Here is a 23,034-nt window from a genome sequence, read left to right as displayed (position 1 = left end):
ACAGTGGGTAGAGCATTCTCCACAAATGCATGGGGGTTCACGTTTGAATCCCCAGAACCCATGTAAAGTAAGGCACAGTACTGTACATCTGTATTTGCAGCATCCTACAGTAAGATGGGAGACGGGCACAGGGAATCCCTGGAAGCTCATGAGCCAGCCAGCCAGGTAGGTAGCATCAAACAACAAAGAAATAGACTGGGCTTGATCCAGGTGGGAGGTGTACACACACACACACACACACACACACACACACACACACACACACACACACCAGATTCCATACCTGGCCTCTTAGGACCGTGTAGTTCCAAAGGGGAACGTGGGCATTTTTCTTTTGGGCATTCAGCAGGCCATCCACAGACCTATAGGAAAAAGGTGAAAACATCAAGGAAGGCTTCTTAGTCCAGCTACATTCCCACCCTCCAATCAGGCCAGATGTATCTACCTCAGAAATAGCTCTCAAGCTGGGCAATGGTGGTGCAAGTCTTTAATTTGAGCACTTGGGAGGCAGAGGCAGGAGGAACTCTGAGTTTGAGGATGGCCTGGTCTACAGAGCTAGTCCCCAGGATAGCCAGGGCTACACAAAGGAACTCTCTCAAAAAACAAAAAAGAAAGAAAGAGTGAGGGAAGAAGGAAGGAGGGAAGGAAAGAAGGAAGGAAGAGCAAGCTCTCATGCCCTTCCTGATTCTCTGGGCTATTCTGAGGGCCTCATGAAACACATGAGTAAATCCTCCTGGGACATGATGTTGAGAAGAGGGGGTGTCTCATATCACAGACTGGCCTCAAACTCACTAGGTAACTGAAACTAGCCTTGAACTCCTAATCTTCCTGCCTCCACTTCCCAAGTGCTCGAGTTACAGGCGTGTAGCACCATGCTAGGCAATAGGAGTACATTGTAATGGTATTTACTATTAAGATCATGAGAGAATACTATATAGATGTTCTGTAGCTTATAAAGTAATACCCCAATAAACCCTATAGCTGAAAATAGCCTTAATTTGAAAATGTATTTGATATATATAACCTACTAGATATCAAAGCATGGCCTACACGCTGTGTTAAATGTGCTCAGAACACTGACAAAAGCCTGCAGTTGGGCAAGGTCATCCAGGACAAATTATTTTATAATTAAAGCATTGGCTGTTTGGTTGAATGCTGTGCCAACTAAGTGAGAGAGAACAGACATGCTCTCACCACCACGTCAAAAGACACTAAAGTTGAACCGTAAGTCAGACACTGTCTACAGTAAATCATAAGAATAAAAACTTGCTAGGCAGTGGTGGCACACACCTTTAACCCCAGCTCTTGGGAGGCAGAGGCAGGTGGATCTCTGTTTAGTTTGAGGCCAGCCTGGACTACAGAGTGAGTTCCAGAATGGAGAGTGCTGTTACATGGAGAAACCCTGTCTTTAAACAAACAAACAAACAAACAAGAACTTCATTCAGTGTAGCAGGTATAGTGTGGCCTATGCCTACAATTCCAGCCCTTGGAGGCAGAGGCTGGAGAACTGCTAAAGTCTGGAGCCAGAACGATCTACATACAATGACAGCTTGACTCAAACCCACACATACACAGTGGTTTCTATTAGCTCACTCTTCAGTTTGTCCTAAAGAGTCACATCAGGTTCAAAGCTACAATAGAAAGGACAAGGAGAAAGAAATCTGAGGGAGTGCTTGAGACATCTAAAGGGGTGGGCTGGAGAAACGGCTCAGGTCAGCAACTACAGTTCACTCCTGGAGCCCACAAAAATCTGACCTCTACACATACACCACAGCATGTACACCCTGTTCTCCTGTATCCTGTGTTTCCATGTAATACGGAACATGAAAATAATAATAAATACAATTAAAAAATAAAAATAGACTGGGCATGGTGCACACACTTTTAGTCCTAGCACTCAGGAGACAGAGGCCAGCAGATCCTCATGAGTTTGAGGCCAGCTTGGTTTACATAGCAAGTTCTAGAACTACATAGTGAAACTATGTCACAAAAAAGAAGAATAAATAAGCAATAAAATCACAAAATGGGGGACTGGAAAGATGGTTAAAAGCACTAGCTGTTCTTCTAGAGGACCTGGGTTCAACTCCCAGCACCCATGTGGCAGCTCACAACTGTCTGTAACTCCAATTTCAGGAAATCCAGTGCCATATTCTGACCTCCACAGGCATAGGAACGCACATGGTACACATACATACATGTAGGATAAATATATACACACATGAAATAAAATTAAAACACAGATACAGAGGTGCATAAACACATGCACACACACAAATACACAGTGCAATATCTTTTGTTATGGTGTTTTGAGACAAGGTCTTACTTTGTAGCCCAGGCTGGCCTAGAAGTCACCACATAGCCCAAGCTATAATTTTCAAGCCTCTGCCTCTTCAATGCCGGGAATAAAGGTGGGTGTGCACCACCACATTCAGCTATACAGTATATTATCTTATGGTGGGGAGGGGTGGGGGGGGTGGGAGGTGATGGAAAAGTAGTCCAGAGACTGGGCACTTACTTAGCATGTGCAAGACCCTGAGTTTGACTCCCACTTCCATAGAGGTAAAAAAGGAAAAATAAGTTCAAAATACTCCCCAGCAAAATAATGCAGAGCATAAATGAACATTTATAAAATGACACCAGGATCCAGTGCTGGAAGATACTGATTTTAAATCTTATCCTGAGAGAGAACTGGAAAAGCTAGAACACTAACACCAGACTTATTCTGAGGCAGAAACGAAACAGGTTTTGAAGAAGGGAGGGAGTACGTGGCTTACACTGCGGTCGAAAGACCTAGACCTGCAGTCATGGACAACGAAGCTCATCTGTTTCCTCCCTGCTTGTAAACTTAGGCAGAGTCTTTATTTTCCTAAGATTTACTTCTTCATCTACAAAACTAGTCCAACTCCAGGGACCTCATATTTGTTTTGAGACAAGGTCTCACTATCTATCTATCTATCTATCTATCTATCTATCTATCTATCTATCTATCTATCTATCTATCTCCCAATCCATATATATATATATCCCAAGCTGGCCTCTAATTGAAAGCAATCCTCTTGCCCTGGCATCCCAAAGTGCTGGGCATGAGCAACCAAACCTGACTTTTCATAGGGTTAATGAGGAAAAAATAATTAAATATGCCTGCCACATACAAAGCCCTGAGTATGTGATAGGTTTTTTTTTTTTCAAAATGTCTAAAAGTCATAAAAATGGAACTTGGAAGTGGGAGATATCTGTCAAAATGACCTCTTAATTCTCTATGATCAAAGCTAGACATCGTGAATGGGTTTCAAGTTTGACAAAGATGGGGACCAGGGCCTGGGGACGTAGCCTGGTGGGAGTGTACATGCTCAGCATGCGGGAGGCCGGGGGCAGTCCGCAGCCCATGTGCACACACACAAAGCTTTATGGGAGAGAACTATACCCTCGTGCATCAGTGGTGAGCCATCTCCATCTAGCTCACTGAGCTTCCACAGCTACCTCTCACTAACAGGAAAAATCTCAAGGTCTCCTGCCCCACCACCCTGGCTTCAAGGCTCTCCCCCACCTCCCCTGATAGATGGTCACCTAGGCCAGAGACGGAGTGGGCTACTTTCTCCTAGGACAGCACTGTTGGGCAACCCTGGTGCCCTCTCCCTTGGTATCTGCTATCATTTTCACCTCACAGCAACGTCTACGTTTGGCTATCACTGCCTCTCTGGGCTGGCCCACACACGGAAAGTCAAGTCTGCAGCCCTGGAGTATCTGAAAACAGCTATGTCTGGCTTTAGTCTTCTCTTCTTCTAAGAAGGATACAGGAGTAGATATATCAAGGCACCTGGAGAGATAGGGAAAAAGGGAAGCAGTGGGGTGGAGCCATTTTCCTAGGTCACTCAATCACCCAATGTGCTGGTCCTTCCCCTTCCCAAATCCATCCAAGCCAGGCAAGCAATAGAGCTGAGCAAATAAGGGCACTCACCATCGAGCCTACCTCAGCTGGATCCCCAGAACCCACACGCAAGGAGAGAACAGGCTCTCCCACATCCATCCAAGTCAGAGTATGATCTCAGACCATACTTTGCAAAACTTGGTTAAAAATATGTCTTTGAGCCAGCGTGGTGGCTCCCACTTGTAATTCCAGCACTCAGGCTAGGGCAGGAGAGCAGAAGTCCAAGGCCAGACTACATACAGCAATACAAATCCCACCTCAAATCCCCGCTCCCAAAAGATCAAAATGCCAATAAAAATTGTGCCTATTGGACGATTTCTAGGACGTCACTGCCCGCCCGCTCCAGTAAGCATCCTTATCCCTATTACTTCCCGAGGCACATACCAGTAGTGGTTTGCATCCATGAATGTCAACTGAAAGGCCAACAGACCGTACAGATAGGAGTGGTTGTTCCACGACGTCTTGTCCAGGAGGAACACGTACCAGTACGGCAGCAGGAACAACACACAGCTCAGCCGGTAGCACAGACCCAGCAACATGCCCAGAGCCCCTGGGGGTTTGTGAGGAGAGGATTCAAGGTCAAAGCATCACCACAGGCCCCGCTTCCCTGGGACTGGAATTAAGAAAAGTCGGCAGGCATTTTATAACCAAGCAGAGAACGGAATGAAAGGAGGGTCATGGGGCCATGACGGCTCACGGGACGCACAGATGAGCGGCGTGACGCTGAACCACAGCAGAAGTGACACAGACATCTGCGGTTCACCAGCCCGCTTCTGGTGAGTTTCCGACAGGCCGGTCAATTCTCCCTGGTTCTGATCCCCGGCACCCAGTCCCCCTCACCCAGAAACATGATGGTGTAGACGAGATACATCCAGTCAAGTGGCAGTGGGCGCAAGGCATCCAGCAAGGGGAAGCGGCACACATCCAGCCCATCCAAGTACTTTCGGTCCAAGGAGCTAAGGCCTCGTTCCTGGGGAATGTCCAGCAGCATCAAGAACGCTATAAAGGCAAGTGGGGGAAGACAACTGTTAGGCATCCACTAACAAGGCATGGCACAGCTTTAAGCATGCTCAGCCCCACGCTTGAAGTTTAACACCAGCCTGAGCTACACAGTGAGTTCAATTCCAGCCTGAGGTAAACAGAAAAACCCTGTCTCAAAAAACCAAAATAACAGTCACTACTATTAGTACTGAGCCTGTTCTCTGCTAGGAATTATGCTAGTTGTGTGGTCTGAGAAATCCTAAAGCTCTGTGAGCAGATTCCCACCTGTAACAATCGTGCTCACACTTGGTGCGGGTGTGTGTGTGTGTGTGTGTGTGTGTGTGTGTGTGTGTGTGTGTGGCAGTGGTAGAGAGGTTGGAGAGATGGCCCAACTGAGCAATCAGAAGGCCTAGAGTTCAGATCCCGGCATTCACATAACAAGCTGGGAATTCTATGCACATCTGTAATTCCAGCTGTGGAAGGGGTAGAAACAGGAGGCTCGCTGGCTTTACCAGCTTCCCGCCTGTTGAGAAACTGCAAGCCTCATGGGCTCAGGGAGAGATTCTGCCTCAAAGGAATGAGCGAGTGCAGTGTGACAGAGATCATTTTCTAGCCTCTGTGCTCAGGCACAGGAACTCTCACCTGTGCACACATGTGGGAGTGTGTGTGTGTGTGTGTGTGTGTGTGTGTGTGTGTGTGTAACAACTCTTTAAAAAAAAAAACTTCACAAGCCAGTGTTCCTAGAAGACACCTTTAATCCCAGCACTGGGGAGGCAGAGGCAAGCAGATCTCTGTGAGTTCGAGGCCAGCCTGACCTACATAGAGAGTTGTAGGCCATCCAGGACAGTGAGATCCTGTCTCAGTAAAACAAACAACAAATAAGACAAACAATAACAAAACATCACAGGGTTGAAGATAGGATTAAATAATGTACAAAACACTATAGAAACTGTTAGGGTTCAATTATTTACATCTATAAAGATAGGCTACTGAGCCATAAAAAGTGTTCCAGAGGGACCTTAACATTTTTTCTTTCTTTCTTTCTTTCTTTTTTTTTTTTTTTTTTTTTTGCCTTCGGACACACCCCGGAAAGCAGTGGTATTTGGTCAACACACTAAGATAAATAAGGACACTCTGATCTGGAAGCCAGTTTAGGTTCAGGGAAGGTTTCTCAATCCCAGAAGCAGTTGCATTAGCCAGTCTGGTTAATTATCTGTAGGGCATTTACTTGCTCATGACAAGATATCTAGTGCATCCTGGTAGCAGCACAGATGCCAGCAACCACCTATTCCTCTTCTCCAAACGTTCTGACAATTAAAAATGTCTTCAGGGAGCAAAATGGCCTCCAGCTGGAAACTACTGGACTTAAAGGAGTAATATCTTGGCACATCTGTAACCCTGTCAGCTGTTATGGTTATTTCTCTGAAGGACTTACCATAGCTCCTAAGCAGCTTCCTAACAGGAACAAAATGGGTCCCTTGTCAGGTGTGCTGGTGTTTGTAATCCCAGCACTCAAGAAGAAAGAAGAGCACTCAAGAGGCCAGGCAAGCCTAGTCTATGGAGCAAGACCATTTCAAACACCACAGAGAGCTGGGGAGACCACTCAGTTAGTAAAAACCAAAGTGCTTCCTGCAAGCAAGAGTGCCTGAGTTCAGATCCCTAGTGCTCGTGTAAAAAGCCCGGCCCAGTAGCTAGCGATCTCAGTGCTGTGGAGGCAGGGGGACAGGATGACTGAGCCCTGGGACTTGCTGGCCAGCCAGTCTAACTCAATGGGTGAGCCCCAGGCTCAGGAGAGACCCTGTCTCAAAAAATAAGGTGGAGAAATGATTAAGGAAAGCACCTGACATTGACCTCTGGCCTACACATATGTGCACGCGCGCGCACGCGCACACACACACACACACACACACACACACACACACACACACACACCTGGTGTGCCTATGCTTGAACCCGTTCCTCTAATCTATGTATCCTATATAGCCTCAATCAAAGCATTTCTGAACACTAAACCCTAATGAGAGGTGACAAGGCCAGGTATGATTCTAAACTTTCAAGGAATTCTTCCACTATTCCAATACCCTCAGCGCTAAGGAAAAGAGAGTATCTAAGAAGTAACCAAGAAATAGGTGACTGGGCTGAAGAGAATGGCTCAGCAGTCAGGAGCATGCACTGATCTTCCAAAGGACCAGAGTTCGGTTCCCAGCACCCACATCAGTCAGCTTACAACTGCCTTTAACTCCAGTTCCAGGGAATCCAACACCCTCTTCTGGCTTCTACAAGCAAGCACAGACCTGGCATACATTCACACAGAAACTGTCCTGATTAAACTTGTCCATTTAAAACAATCTAGAGGAACCTCAACTGAGAAAATGCCTCGATCAGACTGGCCTGGGAGCATTGATGTGGGAGGGCACTGCCTACTGTGTGGGCAGGTGATCACTGGCGGTATAAGAAAGCAGGCTGAGGAGTCCATGAGGTGCAACGTTCTTCCATGGTCCCTTCTTCAGTTCTGCCCTCCAGACTCCTGCCCTGACATCCCTTTATGACGAACTACACCTGTGGGCTGAAATAAACCCTTTCTTTTCCATGTTGCTTTTTGTCATGGTGTTTTATCACAATAATAAAAAGCAAATTAACACACACAAAATAATAACAAATCTTAAAAAGAAATAGGATGCCATTTTCCCAACCACAACCAAAATATATCCCCATCTAGAAAATGAACTTACCAAAGAGAAAACGAAAGACAGCCAGGTTTGCGGGGTCCGTTGGTCGGTTAAGCAGGGTCACGACACTCTGCCAGCTAGATAAATCTGTCCATTCAAACCCCAAAAGTTTCTCCATGCGGCTGCCCTGGCTGAGCCCTGATGTCCGCGCGGACTTGTTTTTCTGCACTTTATCTACAACCAAGAAGTGGGGGAAATGTGTGCACAGGAAAACCGAAGTCCCCAAAGCCTAGGGTCCCTGCCCACGGGATTCTCCCATTGATCGGACTACTGAGCGCTTCTGGGTTGCAGGCCCTCCTCCAGGATCCTCCCACGGTCTCACAACACAAGACTGCCATCTCTCTCAATGTGCCCCTTTCTAAGACACCGTCCCTCTCGCCAACCCTTAGCCTACCTGAGGCGGTAGCGGCCCGTGCAGAGCCACGGTGCAAAGCCATGACTGCAGAGACAGATGAGGCTGGGTCCGAGCGTGCGGAATCCCAGGACTTCGCTGTCTTAGGCTCCGCCTCCTCGACACGTCAACACACGCGCGGCAGGCCGGAAAGCGCCCGCACCGTCGTAAAGTCCGGAGCACAAGGGGCGTGGGGCGGGGCGAGGTGTGTGGGCGGGGCGAGGGGCGGGGCGAAGAGGTCCTGAACAAGGGGCTGAGCCCAGAGAGCTTGCAGAGCAGGGGGATGGGGACAGGGCAAGGGGTTTGGGGGATGGGCCGCGCAGGGGCAAAGGACCATGCGTAAATCTAACCTTGGCATTGGGAGGGAGGAGTGACCGTTCCCAGAACAAGTATCTCTCTGCTAGCTACCCATCACACACCTCAGCTTCAACCCCTGACGCCTCTGTTTTGTTGTTTCGAGGCAGCGTCGCTCTTTGTGGCTCTGGTCTTCCTGGAGCTCGCTTGTGTAGACCAGATTGGCCTAGAACTTACAGAAATCCATCTGCCCCTGCCTCCGGAGTGCTAGGACTGAAGGCATTCACCCCCATACCCATTTACCTCCTTTTGAGACAGAACTAGGCGGTGATCCTCCTCCTGCCTCTGTTTCCCAAATGTTTGGATTGCAAGACTAAGACATACTTTACTAACCTCCTTATGTCCTTCCTGAGTCCATCAGGTGTCTCTGGGTTTGAATGTCCCTAAAGTGCTTCTTGGCATTAAAAAATAAAATAAATCGAGTGGGCTAAAGGGGAGACTTTCCCACAGACGGGAGAGTTAAGGATGCACTTGGAAGAACTGCCCCTATTTAAGGCTAATGTGCCAACCTTTCTGTACCTAAAAGAACCCCTAGATTTGAAAGCAGCAGGAAGGTAAAAAAAAAAGGAGAGATGCGGAGCAAGCGCTATGCGTCCAGCCATCAGTCAGAGGGTCTTGAATACAGTTGTAACATTCAATTCCCTGCTGGAGGTGGCCCACAGAATAAGGAAAAGCACCCAGACCAGGACCCTTCACCAACATTTTGGTCTCAGGACACTTTTACACTTTGCAAAGAGAGGAAACTAGTTTCCTGTGTTTGTTTTTGTTTTGTTTCGAGATAGGGTCTCATGTAGCCCAGGCTGGCTCAAACACTGCAGGGGAGGATTACCATGAACTATCGATCCTATTGCTTCTACCTCCTGAGTCCTGGTATTACAGATATGTGCTATGAGTTCTGGCTTTTTTTTTTTTAAGTGTGTGTATGTGTGTGTAATGCTGGGACTCAAACCCAAATCCTAGAGTACACTAGGCAAGCACTGTACATCTGAGCTACAACCCCAGCTTTGAAGATGTTTTTAAAGATCTCTTTTTATTAATGTGTGTATTTAAGTATCTATATGCCTTGTGTGTGCAGGTGCCCACAAAGGCCAGAAGAGAGTGTCAGATAACCCGTAGCTGGAGTTACAATGGGTTATGAGCCCCAGAATGTGGTGCTGGGAATAGACCTGTGTCCTCTGCAGAGTAGCAACTGAGTGCCTTTCCAGCTCCTATTTTGAAGAGCTTTACATTGAGAAGATTTTTTAAATGCGTATCTAGGTGGTGTGGAGAGAGGGCAGCAGTTCAGAGCATGTTTGGTCTTGCTCTTTGTAGAGAAGACTGTCTTTAACTCCAGTTCCTGGGGGATCCCAGGCCTCTGGCCTCTGAGGGCACCTGCTATCATGTGCACATTCCCTCACACAGACCTATACACATAACTAAAATAATAAAAATAAATTTCAAAAAATATACATCGATGCTAAATGTGGTGGTGCAAGCCAACACTCAGGAGGTGAAGCCAAGAGTATCGGGAGTTCAAGATTGTCCTCAGTTATATAGCAAGTTCCAGACCAACCTACGTAAAAAGAGAAAACAAACAAACAAACAAACCCCAAAATTATATAACGTACACATATACACATGTATGTTGACTTATTCAAATACAATTGAAGAATTATTACACGTTTAGGTAAATTACATCTGTAATGCAATAGGTCGCTGGTCTAGCATGTGTGAGGCCTTGTGTTTGATCCAGCAAGTACTACAATCTTTTGTGGAAAATAAGTATATTTCAGACCCAACCATAAGGCCCTTGTAGTGGTTTAAGAGACGATGGCCCCCAAAGAGAGTGTCACTAATGGGAGATGTGTCCTTGTTGGAGGAAGTGTGTCACTGTGGGCATGGGCTTTGGGGTCTCCTATGCTCAAGCTACACCCAGTGAGACAGGCCACTTCCTGTTGCCTGCAATCCAAGGTATAGGACACTTAGCTACCCCTTCAGCACCATGTCTGCCTGCACACCACTGTGTCCCACCATGATGATAATGGACTGAACCTCCGACCTGTAATTGAGCCTCCACAATTAAATGTGTTCCTTTATAAGAGTTGCCATGGTCTTGGTGTCTCTTCACAGCAATGGAAACCCTGACTATGACAGGGACTAGGATACTGCTATGAAAGGGCTGACCATGCTTTTGTTTGGAGGAATTTGGACTTTGGTACTTTGGGTTAGGAAAGCAGTGGAATGTTTTAAGCACTGCTTAATGAGCCATACTACTAGGAGCATGGAAAACAGTGGTGATAAGAGTGATTTGAGCTAGTCAATGGTGGCACACATTAAAGAATTCCAGCCCTTGGGAGGCAGAGGCAGGTGGATCTCTGTGAGTTCAAGGCCAGCCTGGTCTACAAAGGGAGTTCCAGGACAGGCTCCAAAGCTACACAGAGAAACCCTGTCTCGAAAAAACAAAACAAAATAAAAGTGATAAAAGTGATTTGAACTCTGGCGGGGGGTGAGGGGTGCGGGGCGGCTGGCTCAAAAGGATTCAAAGGAGAAGAATTTTAGTATGTTGCCTAGATATTGTTCTTGTGATATTTTGGATATATGTGGCTGCTTTGCTCTTGTCCAAAAGGCTTGTCCGAGATGTTGCCTGTGAGTCAAGATATAAGGACTTTCAGCTCCTGCTCTAGTATCATGTCTGCCTGAATGCTGCCTTGCTTCCCGCCATGACAATATAAGCCACCCCAATTAAATGTTTTCCTTTATAAGAGTTGCTGTGGTCATGGTGTCTCCTCACAACAATAGAAACCCTAACTAAGACAGTCCTCAAGAGACAGGCCTCCTCAGAACCAAACACTTGGTGGCAGACCTGGTGTGAAAATGAAGACAGTCCTTCCTCAGTGCCCAGATAAGGGATTGGAGAGATGGCTCAGTGATTAAAAGCACTGGCTTCTCTTCCAGAGGACCTGGGTTTGATTCCCAGCACCCATATGGATGCTCACAACCATCTGTAACTACAGTTCAAAGGGATCCGATGTCCTGGCCTGTTCAAGCATCAGGCACACACATGATACACACACACACACACACACACACACACACACACACACACACACACACACACATACATGCACATAAAACATACACAGAAAAAAATAAATAAACCTTATATTTAAAAAAATTTTGGCTTGACTTTTGAGCACATATTAGCTATGGAGAGGCCAGGTGACAAGCATAGAGTATGCCTCTAGAACAGATCAATAAGAAACTGGCCTTTGATCTGCTCTGTGGGATCTGGCCAGTGACCCTCTGGCCGTGTCTGTCAGGCCCTGTTTATCTGTTTCCTTAACAAGCTACAATTATGGGACCTGATAATATCCCATATCAAAGTGGTATATTCTTTTTGACAATTCATTTCCCTACAGGCTACCCCTTCAAATCACACAAAGTTGCATTTATAACAAGAATTTATTAGGCTAGGTAGTGGTGGCACACACCTTTAATCCCAGCACTCAGGAAGCAGAGGCAGGAGGATCTCTGAGTTCCAGGCCAGTCTGGTTTACAGAGAGAGTTCCAGTACATCCAGGGCTACACAGAGAAACCCCGTCTCAAAAACAAAAAATAAAAGTATCATTCAGATATTCAGAGCCCTGGCAGCATTTGTCTTGACACTGTGAAGTCACAGTGTTTTTCTGTTTTAACTGTTTTTTTTTTAATTTAGGTATACATGTATGCGTGTGTCATGTATATGCCATGTATGTGCCCACAGAAGCCAGAAGAGGGGATCAGATCTACAGGAAGTTATCGATGCCCAGTGTGGGTGCCGGAACCTGAACTTGAGTTCTGGAAGAGCAGCCACTGCTTTTAACTGCTGAGCCATCTCTACACCCTCACTTTAGCTATTTCTAAAGTCCTTTAATCTATTAATCTATTGGTTCACTGCTTTGTGATCCAAACCCAGATGACCACCTAGTGGTAGACTGCAGGGGTCTATAAAGCAGACAGATAAGTACAGAATATTCAAGAACAGACTCAGAAACATGCCTTAAAGTCAGAATCACCTGAATCATACATAGGTGGAATGAACTTTAAATCACCATTCCTGTTTTAATTTTCTTACCTGGGTGTTCTCCTGTGAGACCTCATCCTTTTGCTTTTGTTAATCCCTGCCCATTCATTCCATGCTCAGATGAGAAGACTTAGTTCTTCCAGCTTTGAACAAAAACAGCTTTGAGGAACTGCAAAATAGTTATAAGAGAACAATTACCCAAGATTCAGGGGGGGGAAAGTTTTTTTTTTTAATGGAACAGGGGGTGACTGGAGAGACAGAAAGAAAACGTGCTGCTCTTAGAAAAGACCACATTTTGGATCCCAGCATCCATGTCAGGTGGCTCCTGTCACTCCGGCTCTAGGGGATTTAATGCCTTCTTCTGGCCCCCATAGGTACCTGAACTCATATTTACATACCCACACACAGAGGCACACACATAATTTAAAAAATAAACTAAAACTTTAAAAAATGGAACATGTGAAGCAGGGTAAGAGGTCTGCAGAGCAAACAGTATCTGAGTTTGGATACCTCACACTCATAAAAACCAGGCCTGATTCTGAAGCTCTGCGCTCCTGGTCCTGAGGGACGGAGACAGAAAGATGATCGCCAGGGCTCGCTGAAGCAATCACTAAGCAGTCAGTGGGCCCTGGGTTCATCGAAAGACCCTCCCTCAGAAAGATCAGGTGGAGGCTGGAGAGATGGCGTTCAATGGTTAAGGGCACTTATTACTGTTGCAGAAACCAAGATTTGGTTCCCAGCAACCACATGATGGCTCACAATCATCTCTAACTTCAGTTCGAGAGGATCCCAACTCCCTCTTGTGCCCTCCTGAGGCACTACATGCACATGGTGTATAGACATACATGCAGGTAAAACAAACACATAAAATAAAAATAATAAATAAATAGCATACACCTTTAATCCCAGCACTCGGGAGGCAGAGGCAGGCGGATCTATGTGAGTTCCAGAACAGCCAGGTCTGTTACACAGAGAAACCCTGCCTCAGAAAACCAAAATAACAACAACAATAGTAAGTCCTTTTTTTTTTTTAAGCTTAGAAGATACCAGCCTGCTGGGCAGTGGTGGCTCACGCCTTTAATCCCAGCACTTGGGAGGCAGAGGCAGGCGGATCTCTGTGAGTTCGAGGCCAGCCTAGGCTACAGAGTGAGTTCCAGGACAGGCTCCAAAGCTGCACAAAGAAACCCTGTCTCGGAAAAGAAGAAGGAGGAGGAGGAGGAGGAGGAGGAGGAGGAGGAGGAGGAGGAGGAGGAGGAGGAGAAGGAGAAGGAGAAGGAGAAGGAGAAGGAGAAGGAGAAGGAGAAGGAGAAGGAGAAGGAGAAGGAGAAGGAGAAGGAGAAGGAGAAGGAGAAGGAGAAGGAGAAGGAGAAGGAGAAGGAGAAGGAGAAGGAGAAGAAGAAGAAGAAGAAGAAGAAGAAGAAGAAGAAGAAGAAGAAGAAGAAGAAGAAGAAGAAACCAGTCATTAACATATGGGCTACACCTGCATGTACACATGTGCACACGCATACACACACACTGGAACATATGCATTAGAGTCAATGTCATCACTCTACCTTGGTTATGAGACAACCATTCCTCACTGCTCTGAAAGCTGAAGAAATAACCTGAGGTAGACAGAAATAGTTGCTCAGCATCCATCAAAGGAAGGAACGTTACTCTGGCAGCATCCATTCTTGTCTAAGTCTTCCAACGTTAGAGATATGTGGTTATATGATGCACTTTATGCTCATAGCTGATGTATCTGAAGTTGGTGTTGAGTTTATATCAGCAGAACAGAAAATGCATTATTTTTACATTACATTGTGTAGTTAGATTTCTATTGCTGTGATTAAACACCATGACCAAAAGCAACTCAGGGAGGAAAGAGTGGGTTTCAGCTTCCAGTTCCGCATCCCAGTCCATCACTGAGTGACGTCAGGGTGGGAACACAAGGCAGGAACCTGGAGGCAGAAGCTGAAGCAGAGGTCCTGAAGGAGTGCTGCTTACTGACTTGCTAGTTCCTGGCTTGCTCAGCCTGCTTCCTCATAGAACGCTGGATCACCAGTGAACTGGACCTTCCCACATCAGCCATCCATCAAGAAAATGCCCCCACAGGCTTGGGCAAATGACTGTAGATGGCGTCGAGTTGACAGAAGAAGGAGCCAGCCCCCAATTCTTCTTCTAGCACCTACGTGAATGGAGTAAACTGTCACTGGGCAGCTGGGCAGCTGGGTAGCTAATAGCTCTGCTAGTATCTGGGTTATTTTTCTTCCATCAACCCCCAAAGTATATTTCCCACAAAACTCAGTGTTGTTTTATATACAATTCTCTTACATTTTTGTTCATTTAAACATAGCTACAAACTTATATTAGCTTCTCTAGTCAATCTGTTTTGAAATGTTAGTTAAAAGATATGAAGGAAATAGGGCCATACACATATTTAACTGAATAAGAGGAAAAATCAATTTTTTAATCACCATAGACTTCTCTAGTACCACACCTATCCATACTGTACAAATGGTTTTATTTATTTATTGTATGTGTATGGGGGGGTGCTTGTCTGTATGTGTGAGTGTAAGAGCACTTGTCAAGGCCAGAGGACCACCTTAAGGTGCTGGTCTCCACCTTCCACCCTTAGTCAGGTCTTTTTGCTGCAGCAAAAGCCAGGCCGTCTGGTTCGCAAGCATCCTGAGATTCTCCTGCCTCTGTTGCCAGTCTCCTCCTGAGAGTGTGCTGGGATTACAGCTGCTTGTTCCTTTTCATTCAGCTTTCATGTTGATTCCGTGGAGCCCAGCTGGGTATCAGGCTTGCACAGCAAGTGATTTTACCCACCAAGCCGTCCCCCAGCCCTCTTTATTAGTTTTGAACAGCACTGGAGGTTAGGAACCACAGCTTTCTGCGTGCTCAGCAAGCACTCTACCACTGAGCTATAGCCTCAGCCCTTTTTTAATTTATTATTTTAAGACAGGGTTTCCATAAATTTCCTAGGCTGGCCTTGGATTCATTCTGTATCCCAGGCAGACAGTGAACTTGTGATCCTCCTGCCTTAGTCTTTCAAGTCCTTTGAGGCATATACCACTATACTCAGCAAAGTAAATTGTCTTTGGTACTGAGGGATTCAACCTAGGACATTGCACATAATAGACAAATGCTTCACTAGTGAGTCAAATCCCAGCTCATCAAGGGCATTCATAATTGAAAATGGTATTATTATTTTTTTAAACAGGATCTCTCTATGTAGCCCTGGCTGTCCTGAAACTTGCTATGTAGACTAGGCTAGTCTCAAATTCACAGAGATCTACCTGCCTCTGAATGCTGGAATTAAAACCATGAGCCACCATGTCTGCCAAAAATGGTATTAAAAAGTTGGCCATGGTTGCATATGGTGATAATCCTTGCATGTGTGAGACGAAAGCAGGGGGTTGTTACAAGTTCCATGAAAGCCAAGTCTACATGGAGTTTCAGGATAGCCAGGGATGCATCATGAAACTCTATCTCAAGAGTCCAAAACCAAGGAAATTAAAATGGTACTTTTTAACAATTCTGAGCTGAGGGCTGGGCACGATGCGACCTGCAGCAAGCATTTAGGAAGCAGAGGCAGGCAGATCTCTAGGAGTTTGAGGATGATATGGTCTATGTAGCATGTTGCAGGCAACCAAGGCCACTTAGTGAGGCTCAAACAGACAAAAAAAGTTGCAAGCTGAGGCTGGGGAGATGACTCAATGGGAAGCATGAAGGCCTGAGTTTAGCGTCCCTAAACCTGTGTAAAACCCAGAAGTATGCATCTGTAATCCCAGTGATTTTAAAGGGAGATGGGAAACACAAACCAGAGAACTCCTGGAAGATAGCAGGGCCAGTTAATTCATCTGTCTAAGCAACAGTGAACAGCAAGAGACCCTGTCAAATAAGATGGATATTAAGGACCAACATCTGAGATTGTCCTTTGACCTCCACATGCACACCATGGCATGTGCACACCCTCACACACACAAACAGACACAACTACACACCCACATTGCAATCTGGGAAGCTAGGGATGTAGCTCAGTTAGTACAATGCTTGCTTAACATTAATGAAACCTTGGGTTTCATTGGAGGTGGAGGCAAGAGAATTAAAAGTTCACAATCATCCTGGGTTAATTAATGAAACATCCTGGGATATATAGCACCATTTTGAAAATTAATGAGGGCATACAAAGATAGCTCAGTAGTTAAAGAGCACATATTGCTCTCTCAGAGACCCAAATTTCAATTCCCTGCACCCAAATTGGGCAATTCACAACCACCTATAACTCCAACTCTGATGCTTCTGGTCTCCATGGACACGTGCACTCATGTGCACATATCCACACGCAGACACACACAAACACAGACACACACAGATATACACACGTACTAATTAAAAGTAGAATAAAGAGGACTAGGAAGATAGTTCAGCAGTTAAGAGCACTGAATACTCTTCCAGATGGTCAGGGTTCAATTCCCAGCACCCACTAGGAAGCTCACAAACATCTGTAACTCCAGTTCTAGGGGATCCAAGACCCACTTCTGGCCTCTGTAGGCACCAGGCTCACATATGTTGCACAGATATACATTCAGGCAAAACACTCACACACATTTAAAATTTTTAAATAAATAAAAATAAAATAAAATATTTTTTAAAAAATCAATATGGTGGCTGGAGATATATCTCATCAGTTAAGAGAGCTTGCTTCAGCCAGGTGGCAGTGGTGCACACCTTTAATCCCAGCACTCGGGAGGCAGAGCCAGGAGGATCTCTGTGAGTTTGAGGCCAGCCTGGTCTACAGAGTGAGATCCAGGACAGGCACCAAAACAACACAGAGAAACCCTGTCTCGGAAAACAAATAAACAAACAAAAAAGAGTGCTTGCTTCTCTTTTAAAGGTCTCAAGTTTGATTCCCAGCACCCACACTGAGTGGTTTACAGCCACTGTTACTCTGGTTCCAGGGTGATTTAATGTGTCTGGCCTCTGAGGGTATCAGGGACACACACATACACATAATCTAAAAGAAAGGAAAGGAAGGAAGGGAGAAAGGAAGGGAGGGAGAGAGGGAGGGAGGGAGGAAGGAAAAAAGAAAGAAGGAAGGAAGGCTGGAAATATGACTTAGTAGTTAGCATTTACTGCTCTACCAGAAGATCATAGTTTGGACCCAACACCTGTGTTGGAAGCTCACAAACACCTGCATCTCCAGCCCAGGCTACTACACCGAGCAAAACTTTCAGTCACCATAGATAGAGTGCACAAGATATTCCAAGACAAAACCAGATTTAAACTATACCTAGCCACAAATCCAGCCCTATAGAAAGCACTAGAAGGAAAAGTCCAACCTAAGAAAGTCAAACGCACCCACGAAAACACAGGCAATAGACAACCCCACAACAGCAAATCCCAAAGAAGGAAATACACACACACTACCACCAAAAGATAACAGGAATTAACAATCACTGGTCAATAACATTCTTTAATATCAATGGACTTAATTCACCTATAAAAAGACACAGGCTAACAGAATGGATACGAAAACAGTATCTATCCTTCTGCTGCATACAAGAAACATACCTCAGCCGGGCGGTGGTGGCGCACGCCTTTAATCCCAGCACTCGGGAGGCAGAGGCAGGCGGATCTCTGTGAGTTCGAGGCCAGCCTGGTCTACCAAGAGAGTTCCAGGAAAGGCGCAAAGCTACACAAAGAAACCCTGTCTCGAAAAACCAAAAAAAAAAAAAAAAAAAAAAAAAAAAAAAAAGAAACATACCTCAACTTCAAAGACAGACATCACCTCAGAGTAAAAGGCTGGGGAATGTGGTGATATTGTGTTCCCCCAAATACTGTGTACCTTAATAAACTTATCTGGGGTCAGAGAACAGAAAAGCCACTAGTTAGGCAGTGATAGCACACACCTTTAATCCTAGCATTCCAGAGATAGAAATCCCTCTGGATCTCTGTGAGTTCAAGGCCACATTGGAAAAAGCCAAGCATGGTGACACACGCCTTTAATCCCAGAAAACCAGCCTTTAATCCCAGAGAGTGGTGGTAGAAAGCAGAAAGGTATATAAGGCGTGAGGACCAGAAACTAGAAGCATTTGGCTGGTTAAGCATTTGGCCTGGTTAAGCTTTCAGGCTTTGAAGCAGCACAGTTCAGCTGGGATTCATTCTGGATGAGGACTCAGAGGCTTCCAATCTGAGGAAACAAGACCAGCGGAGAAGTTGGCCAGGTGAGGTTAGCTGCGGCTTGTTCTGTCTCTCTCTCTCTCTCTGATCTACCAGCATTGACCCCAATAACTGGCCTCAGGTTTGATTTTATTAATAGGAACCGTTAAGATTCCTGCTATAGGGGAAAGACTTTCTAAGCAAATGGACTTAAGAAGCAAGCTGGTGTAGCTATCCTAATATCTACCAAAATTGACTTCAAACTAAAATAAATCAAAAGAGATTGAGAAGGACATTACATATTCATCACAGGAAAATCCACCAAGATGAAATCTCAATTCTGAACATTTATGCCTCAAATACAAGGGCATCCACATATGTAAAAGAAAGAATACTAAAGCTTAAATTGCACATCAAACCCCACACATTAATAGTGGGAGACTTCAATACCCCACTCTCACCAATGGACAGGTCTGCCAGACAGAAACTTAAAAGAGAAATAAGGGATCTAACAGATGTTATGAGTCAAATGGACTTAATAGATATCTATAGAACATTCCACCCTAACACAAAAAAAATATACCTTTTTCTCAGCATCCCATGGAACCTTTTCTAAAATCAACCATATACTCAGTCACAAAGCAAATATCAACAGATGCAAAAAAATTGGAATAACCTCCCATATTTTATTGGACCACCATGGTTTAAAGTTAGATTTCAACACCAACAAAATTATAGAAAGCCTACAATCTCACAAAAACTGAATAATGCTCAACTGAATTACCAATGGCTCAAGGAAGAAATAAAGTAAAAAATTAAAGACTTCCTAGAGATCAATATGAAAATGAATATACTACATACCCAAACTTATGGGACACTATGAAAGCAGTGCTAAGAGGAAAATTCATGGCACTAAATGCCCACATAAAGAAGTTGGAGAAATCTCACACTAGCAACTTAACAGCACACCTGAAGCTCTAGAACAAAAAGAAGCAAAGTCTCCCAGGAGGAATAGACACCAGAAAATAATCAAATTGAGGGCTGAAATCAATAAACTAGAAACAAAGAGAACAATAGAAAGAATCAATGAAACAAAGAGTTGGTTCTTTGAGAAAATCAACAAGATAGACAAACCCCTATCCAAACTAACCAAAAAGCAGAGAGAGCATCCAAATTAACAAAATCAGAAATGAAAAGGGGGACATAACAACAGACAACGAGGAAATCCAGAGAACCATCAGGCCATACTTCAAAAACTTGGACTCCACAAAATTGGAAAATCTAAAAGAAATGGACAATTTTCTGGATAGGTACCACATACCAAAATTAAATCAAGACCAGATAAACAATTTAAATAGACCTATAACCCCTAAGGAAATAGAAACAGTCATTAAAAGTCTCTCTCAAAAAAAAAACAAAAAAAAAAAAACAAAAAAAAAACAAACAAACAACAACAACCAAAAAAAAAAAAAAAAAAAAAAAAACCAAACCCTCAGGACCAAATGCTTTCAGCTCAGAATTCTACCAGAATTTCAAAGAAGAGCTAATTCCAATACTCTTCAAATTGTTCCACACAATAGAAACAGAAGGAACATTACCAAACTCTTTTTATGAGGCTACAGTTACCCTGATACCCAAACCACACAAAGATGCAGAAAAGAAAGAGAATTAAAGACCAATCTCCCTCATGAACATTGATGCAAAAATACTCAATAAAATACTGGCAAACCAAATCCATGAACACATCAAAAAACTTATCCACCATGATCAAGTAGGCTTCATCCCAGGGATGCAAGGATGGTTCAACATACAAAAATTTGTCAATGTAATACACCATATAAACAAACTGAAAGAAAAAAAACCTCATGATCATCTATCTCACTAGATGCTGAAAAAGTATTTGGCAAAATCCAATGCTCCTTCATGATAAAGGCCTTGGAGAGATCAGGAATACAAGGAACATATCTAAACATAATAAAGGCAATTTACAGCAAGCCGACAGCCAACATCAAATTAAATGGAGAGAAACTCAAAGCGATTCCACTAAAATCAGGAACAAGACAAGGCTGTCCATTCTCTCCATATCTATTCAATATAGTACTCGAAGTACTAGCTAGAGCAATAAGACAACAAAAGGAGATCAAGGGGATACAAATTGGAAAGGAAGAAGTCAAACTTTCTCAATTTGCAGATGATATAATAGTATACATAAGTGACCCCAAAAATTCTACCAGGGAACTCCTACAGCTAATAAACACCTTCAGTAATGTGGCAGGATACAAGATTAACTCAAAAAACAGTAGCTCTCCTACATATAAATGATAAACGGGCCAAGAAAGAAATCAGAGAAACAAACACCTGCATCTTCAGCTCTAAGGGATCTGATGCCCTCTTCTGGTCTCCAAGAGTACACAGCCATGCAAAGAAATAAAATCTCCTCCTCTTTGGTGGTTCCGCTCCCGCTCGCGAACTCCCGCTCGAGGAACTGGACGCTCAGTGTCGCTGGCAGCCGTTATACTTGAGGGGCTTGATTGATTCCAAGCACCCATAAGCGGCTCACAACTATCTCTAGCCCCTGTTCCTGGGGATCTGAAGACCTCTTCTGACCTCCAAGGACACCAGGAAATTCGAAATGAGTCCCATGACTATCCTCATAGAGTGGCCAAGTTTCCAGAAAACAGAAATCGAAACAGATACAGAGATGTAAGCCCGTATGATCACAGTCGTGTTAAACTGCAAAGTACTGAAAATGATTATATTAATGCCAGCTTAGTTGACATAGAGGAGGCACAAAGAAGTTACATCTTAACACTGGGTCCACTTCCTAACACATGTTGCCACTTCTGGCTCATGGTGTGGCAGCAAAAGACCAAAGCAGTTGTCATGTTAAACCGAACTGTAGAGAAAGAACTGGTTAAATGTGCACAATACTGGCCAACAGATGACCAAGAGATGCTGTTTAAGGAAACAGGATTTAGTGTGAAACTCTTATCCGAAGATGTGAAGTCATACAGTACATCTACCACAGTTAGAAAATATCAATAGTGGTGAAACCAGAACAATATCTCACTTTCATTATACCACCTGGCCAGATTTTGGAGTTCCTGAGTCACCAGCTTCATTCCTAAATTTCTTGTTTAAAGTTAGAGAATCTGGCTCCTTGAACCCAGACCACGGACCTGCAGTGATCCACTGCAGTGCAGGCATCGGGCGCTCTGGTACCTTCTCTCTTGTAGACACCTGTCTTGTTCTGATGGAAAAAGGAGAGGGTGTTAATGTGAAACAAGTATTACTGAATATGAGAAAGTATCGAATGGGACTTATTCAGACACCAGACCAGCTCAGATTCTCCTATATGGCCATAATAGAAGGAGCAAAGTACACACAAGGAGATTCAAATATACAGAAACGGTGGAGAGAACTCTCTAAAGAAGATTTGTCTCCTGTCTGTGATCATTCACAAAACAGAACAATGACTGAAAAGTACAATGGAAAGAAAATAGGTTCAGAAGAGGAAAAACTAACAGGACTTTCTTCTAAGATGCAAGACACTGTGGAAGAGAACAGTGAGAGTATTCTCCGGAAGCATATTCGAGAGGACAGAAAGGCCACCACAGCTCAGAAGGTGCAGCAGATGAAACAGAGGCTCAATGAAACTGAACGAAAAAGAAAAAGGTGGTTATATTGGCAACCTATTCTCACTAGGATGGGGTTTGTGTCAGTCGTTTTGGTTGGCGCTTTGGTTGGCTGGACACTGTTTTCTTCTCAGTGAAATGTGCTATAAATAAACAGTTTCACCCAGCACCTTTCTGCACTAGTAGCTGACAGGGCTGCATTAATCTCAAGGGTTTGATAACAAATGCCTCATACCCCAGAAACGTTGCGGTAGACTAGACACCAACCAGTAAGGGATATTCACAGTCACAAGCCCAACATCTCAGGACTCATCACTGCAGGTTCCTCTGAGACCCAAACTTCAATGACTCAAAATAAAGATAAACGTGCTTGTTGAAAACTGTTACATCTTACAGCTGTGTTCACACATGTCGAGCATCATGGTTTCACTGACCAATATTGAGAAATCCTTTATCACAAGGATTGGCTTTTGGAGGCTTTCTGGATTTTAACCTGCACTTGATATAAGCAATAAACATTGTGGTTTTTTTCTACATTATTAATGGAAAGAAAATATCCTTTAAATAATGTGTGTAATGTGTAATGTACTGTTGAAATGGGCATTACAACTTTATATGCTTAACCATTTTAGGGTAAATATATTTTATAAGTACCTATTTAATCTTACTTTTGTAGTTAAATGTACTTTAAAAATTTCAACTTGAAAGTCTGTTACTATAGAAAAATAAATTGTGTGTTGACTCAGTTGTATACTGGATACATTTTCCTTTTCCTAAACAGAAGTTTGATAGAGGCAGTTGAAACTATGAGCAAGCTATTTCTACTA

General features: G+C 44.2%; 1 protein-coding gene and 1 pseudogene across 3 annotated transcripts in view; one reads left to right on the top strand and one right to left on the bottom strand.

Annotated features, from left to right (window-relative positions):
- Positions 1-23,034, bottom strand: part of Ggcx (gamma-glutamyl carboxylase) — a 45,093-nt gene that overhangs the window by 10,935 nt on the left and 11,124 nt on the right. For 2 of the 3 annotated variants that reach the window (XR_013049910.1, XM_076566935.1), the window contains exons 1-5: positions 8,033-8,254; positions 7,642-7,812; positions 4,769-4,927; positions 4,313-4,478; positions 284-362 (exon numbers count right to left, since the gene is read on the bottom strand). Coding sequence is in view for 1 of the 3 variants with exons in the window: in XM_076566935.1 (XP_076423050.1) it covers positions 284-362; positions 4,313-4,478; positions 4,769-4,927; positions 7,642-7,812; positions 8,033-8,075 (618 nt within the window). In the remaining 2 variants the exon portion in view is untranslated. Of the gene's footprint in view, positions 1-283; positions 363-3,567; positions 3,818-4,312; positions 4,479-4,768; positions 4,928-7,641; positions 7,813-8,032; positions 9,936-12,476; positions 12,595-23,034 lie in introns of those variants that run through there. The other variant, XR_013049911.1, reaches the window with a different exon arrangement.
- LOC143272237 (tyrosine-protein phosphatase non-receptor type 2 pseudogene) lies at positions 8,956-22,748 on the top strand (annotated as a pseudogene).

This window comes from Peromyscus maniculatus, chromosome 3 (assembly GCF_049852395.1).
Source record: "Peromyscus maniculatus bairdii isolate BWxNUB_F1_BW_parent chromosome 3, HU_Pman_BW_mat_3.1, whole genome shotgun sequence".
Lineage (NCBI taxonomy): Eukaryota > Metazoa > Chordata > Mammalia > Rodentia > Cricetidae > Peromyscus > Peromyscus maniculatus.
The sequence above is the reverse complement of the archived record's forward strand: the minus strand, read 5'-3'. Positions and strand labels throughout refer to the sequence as shown.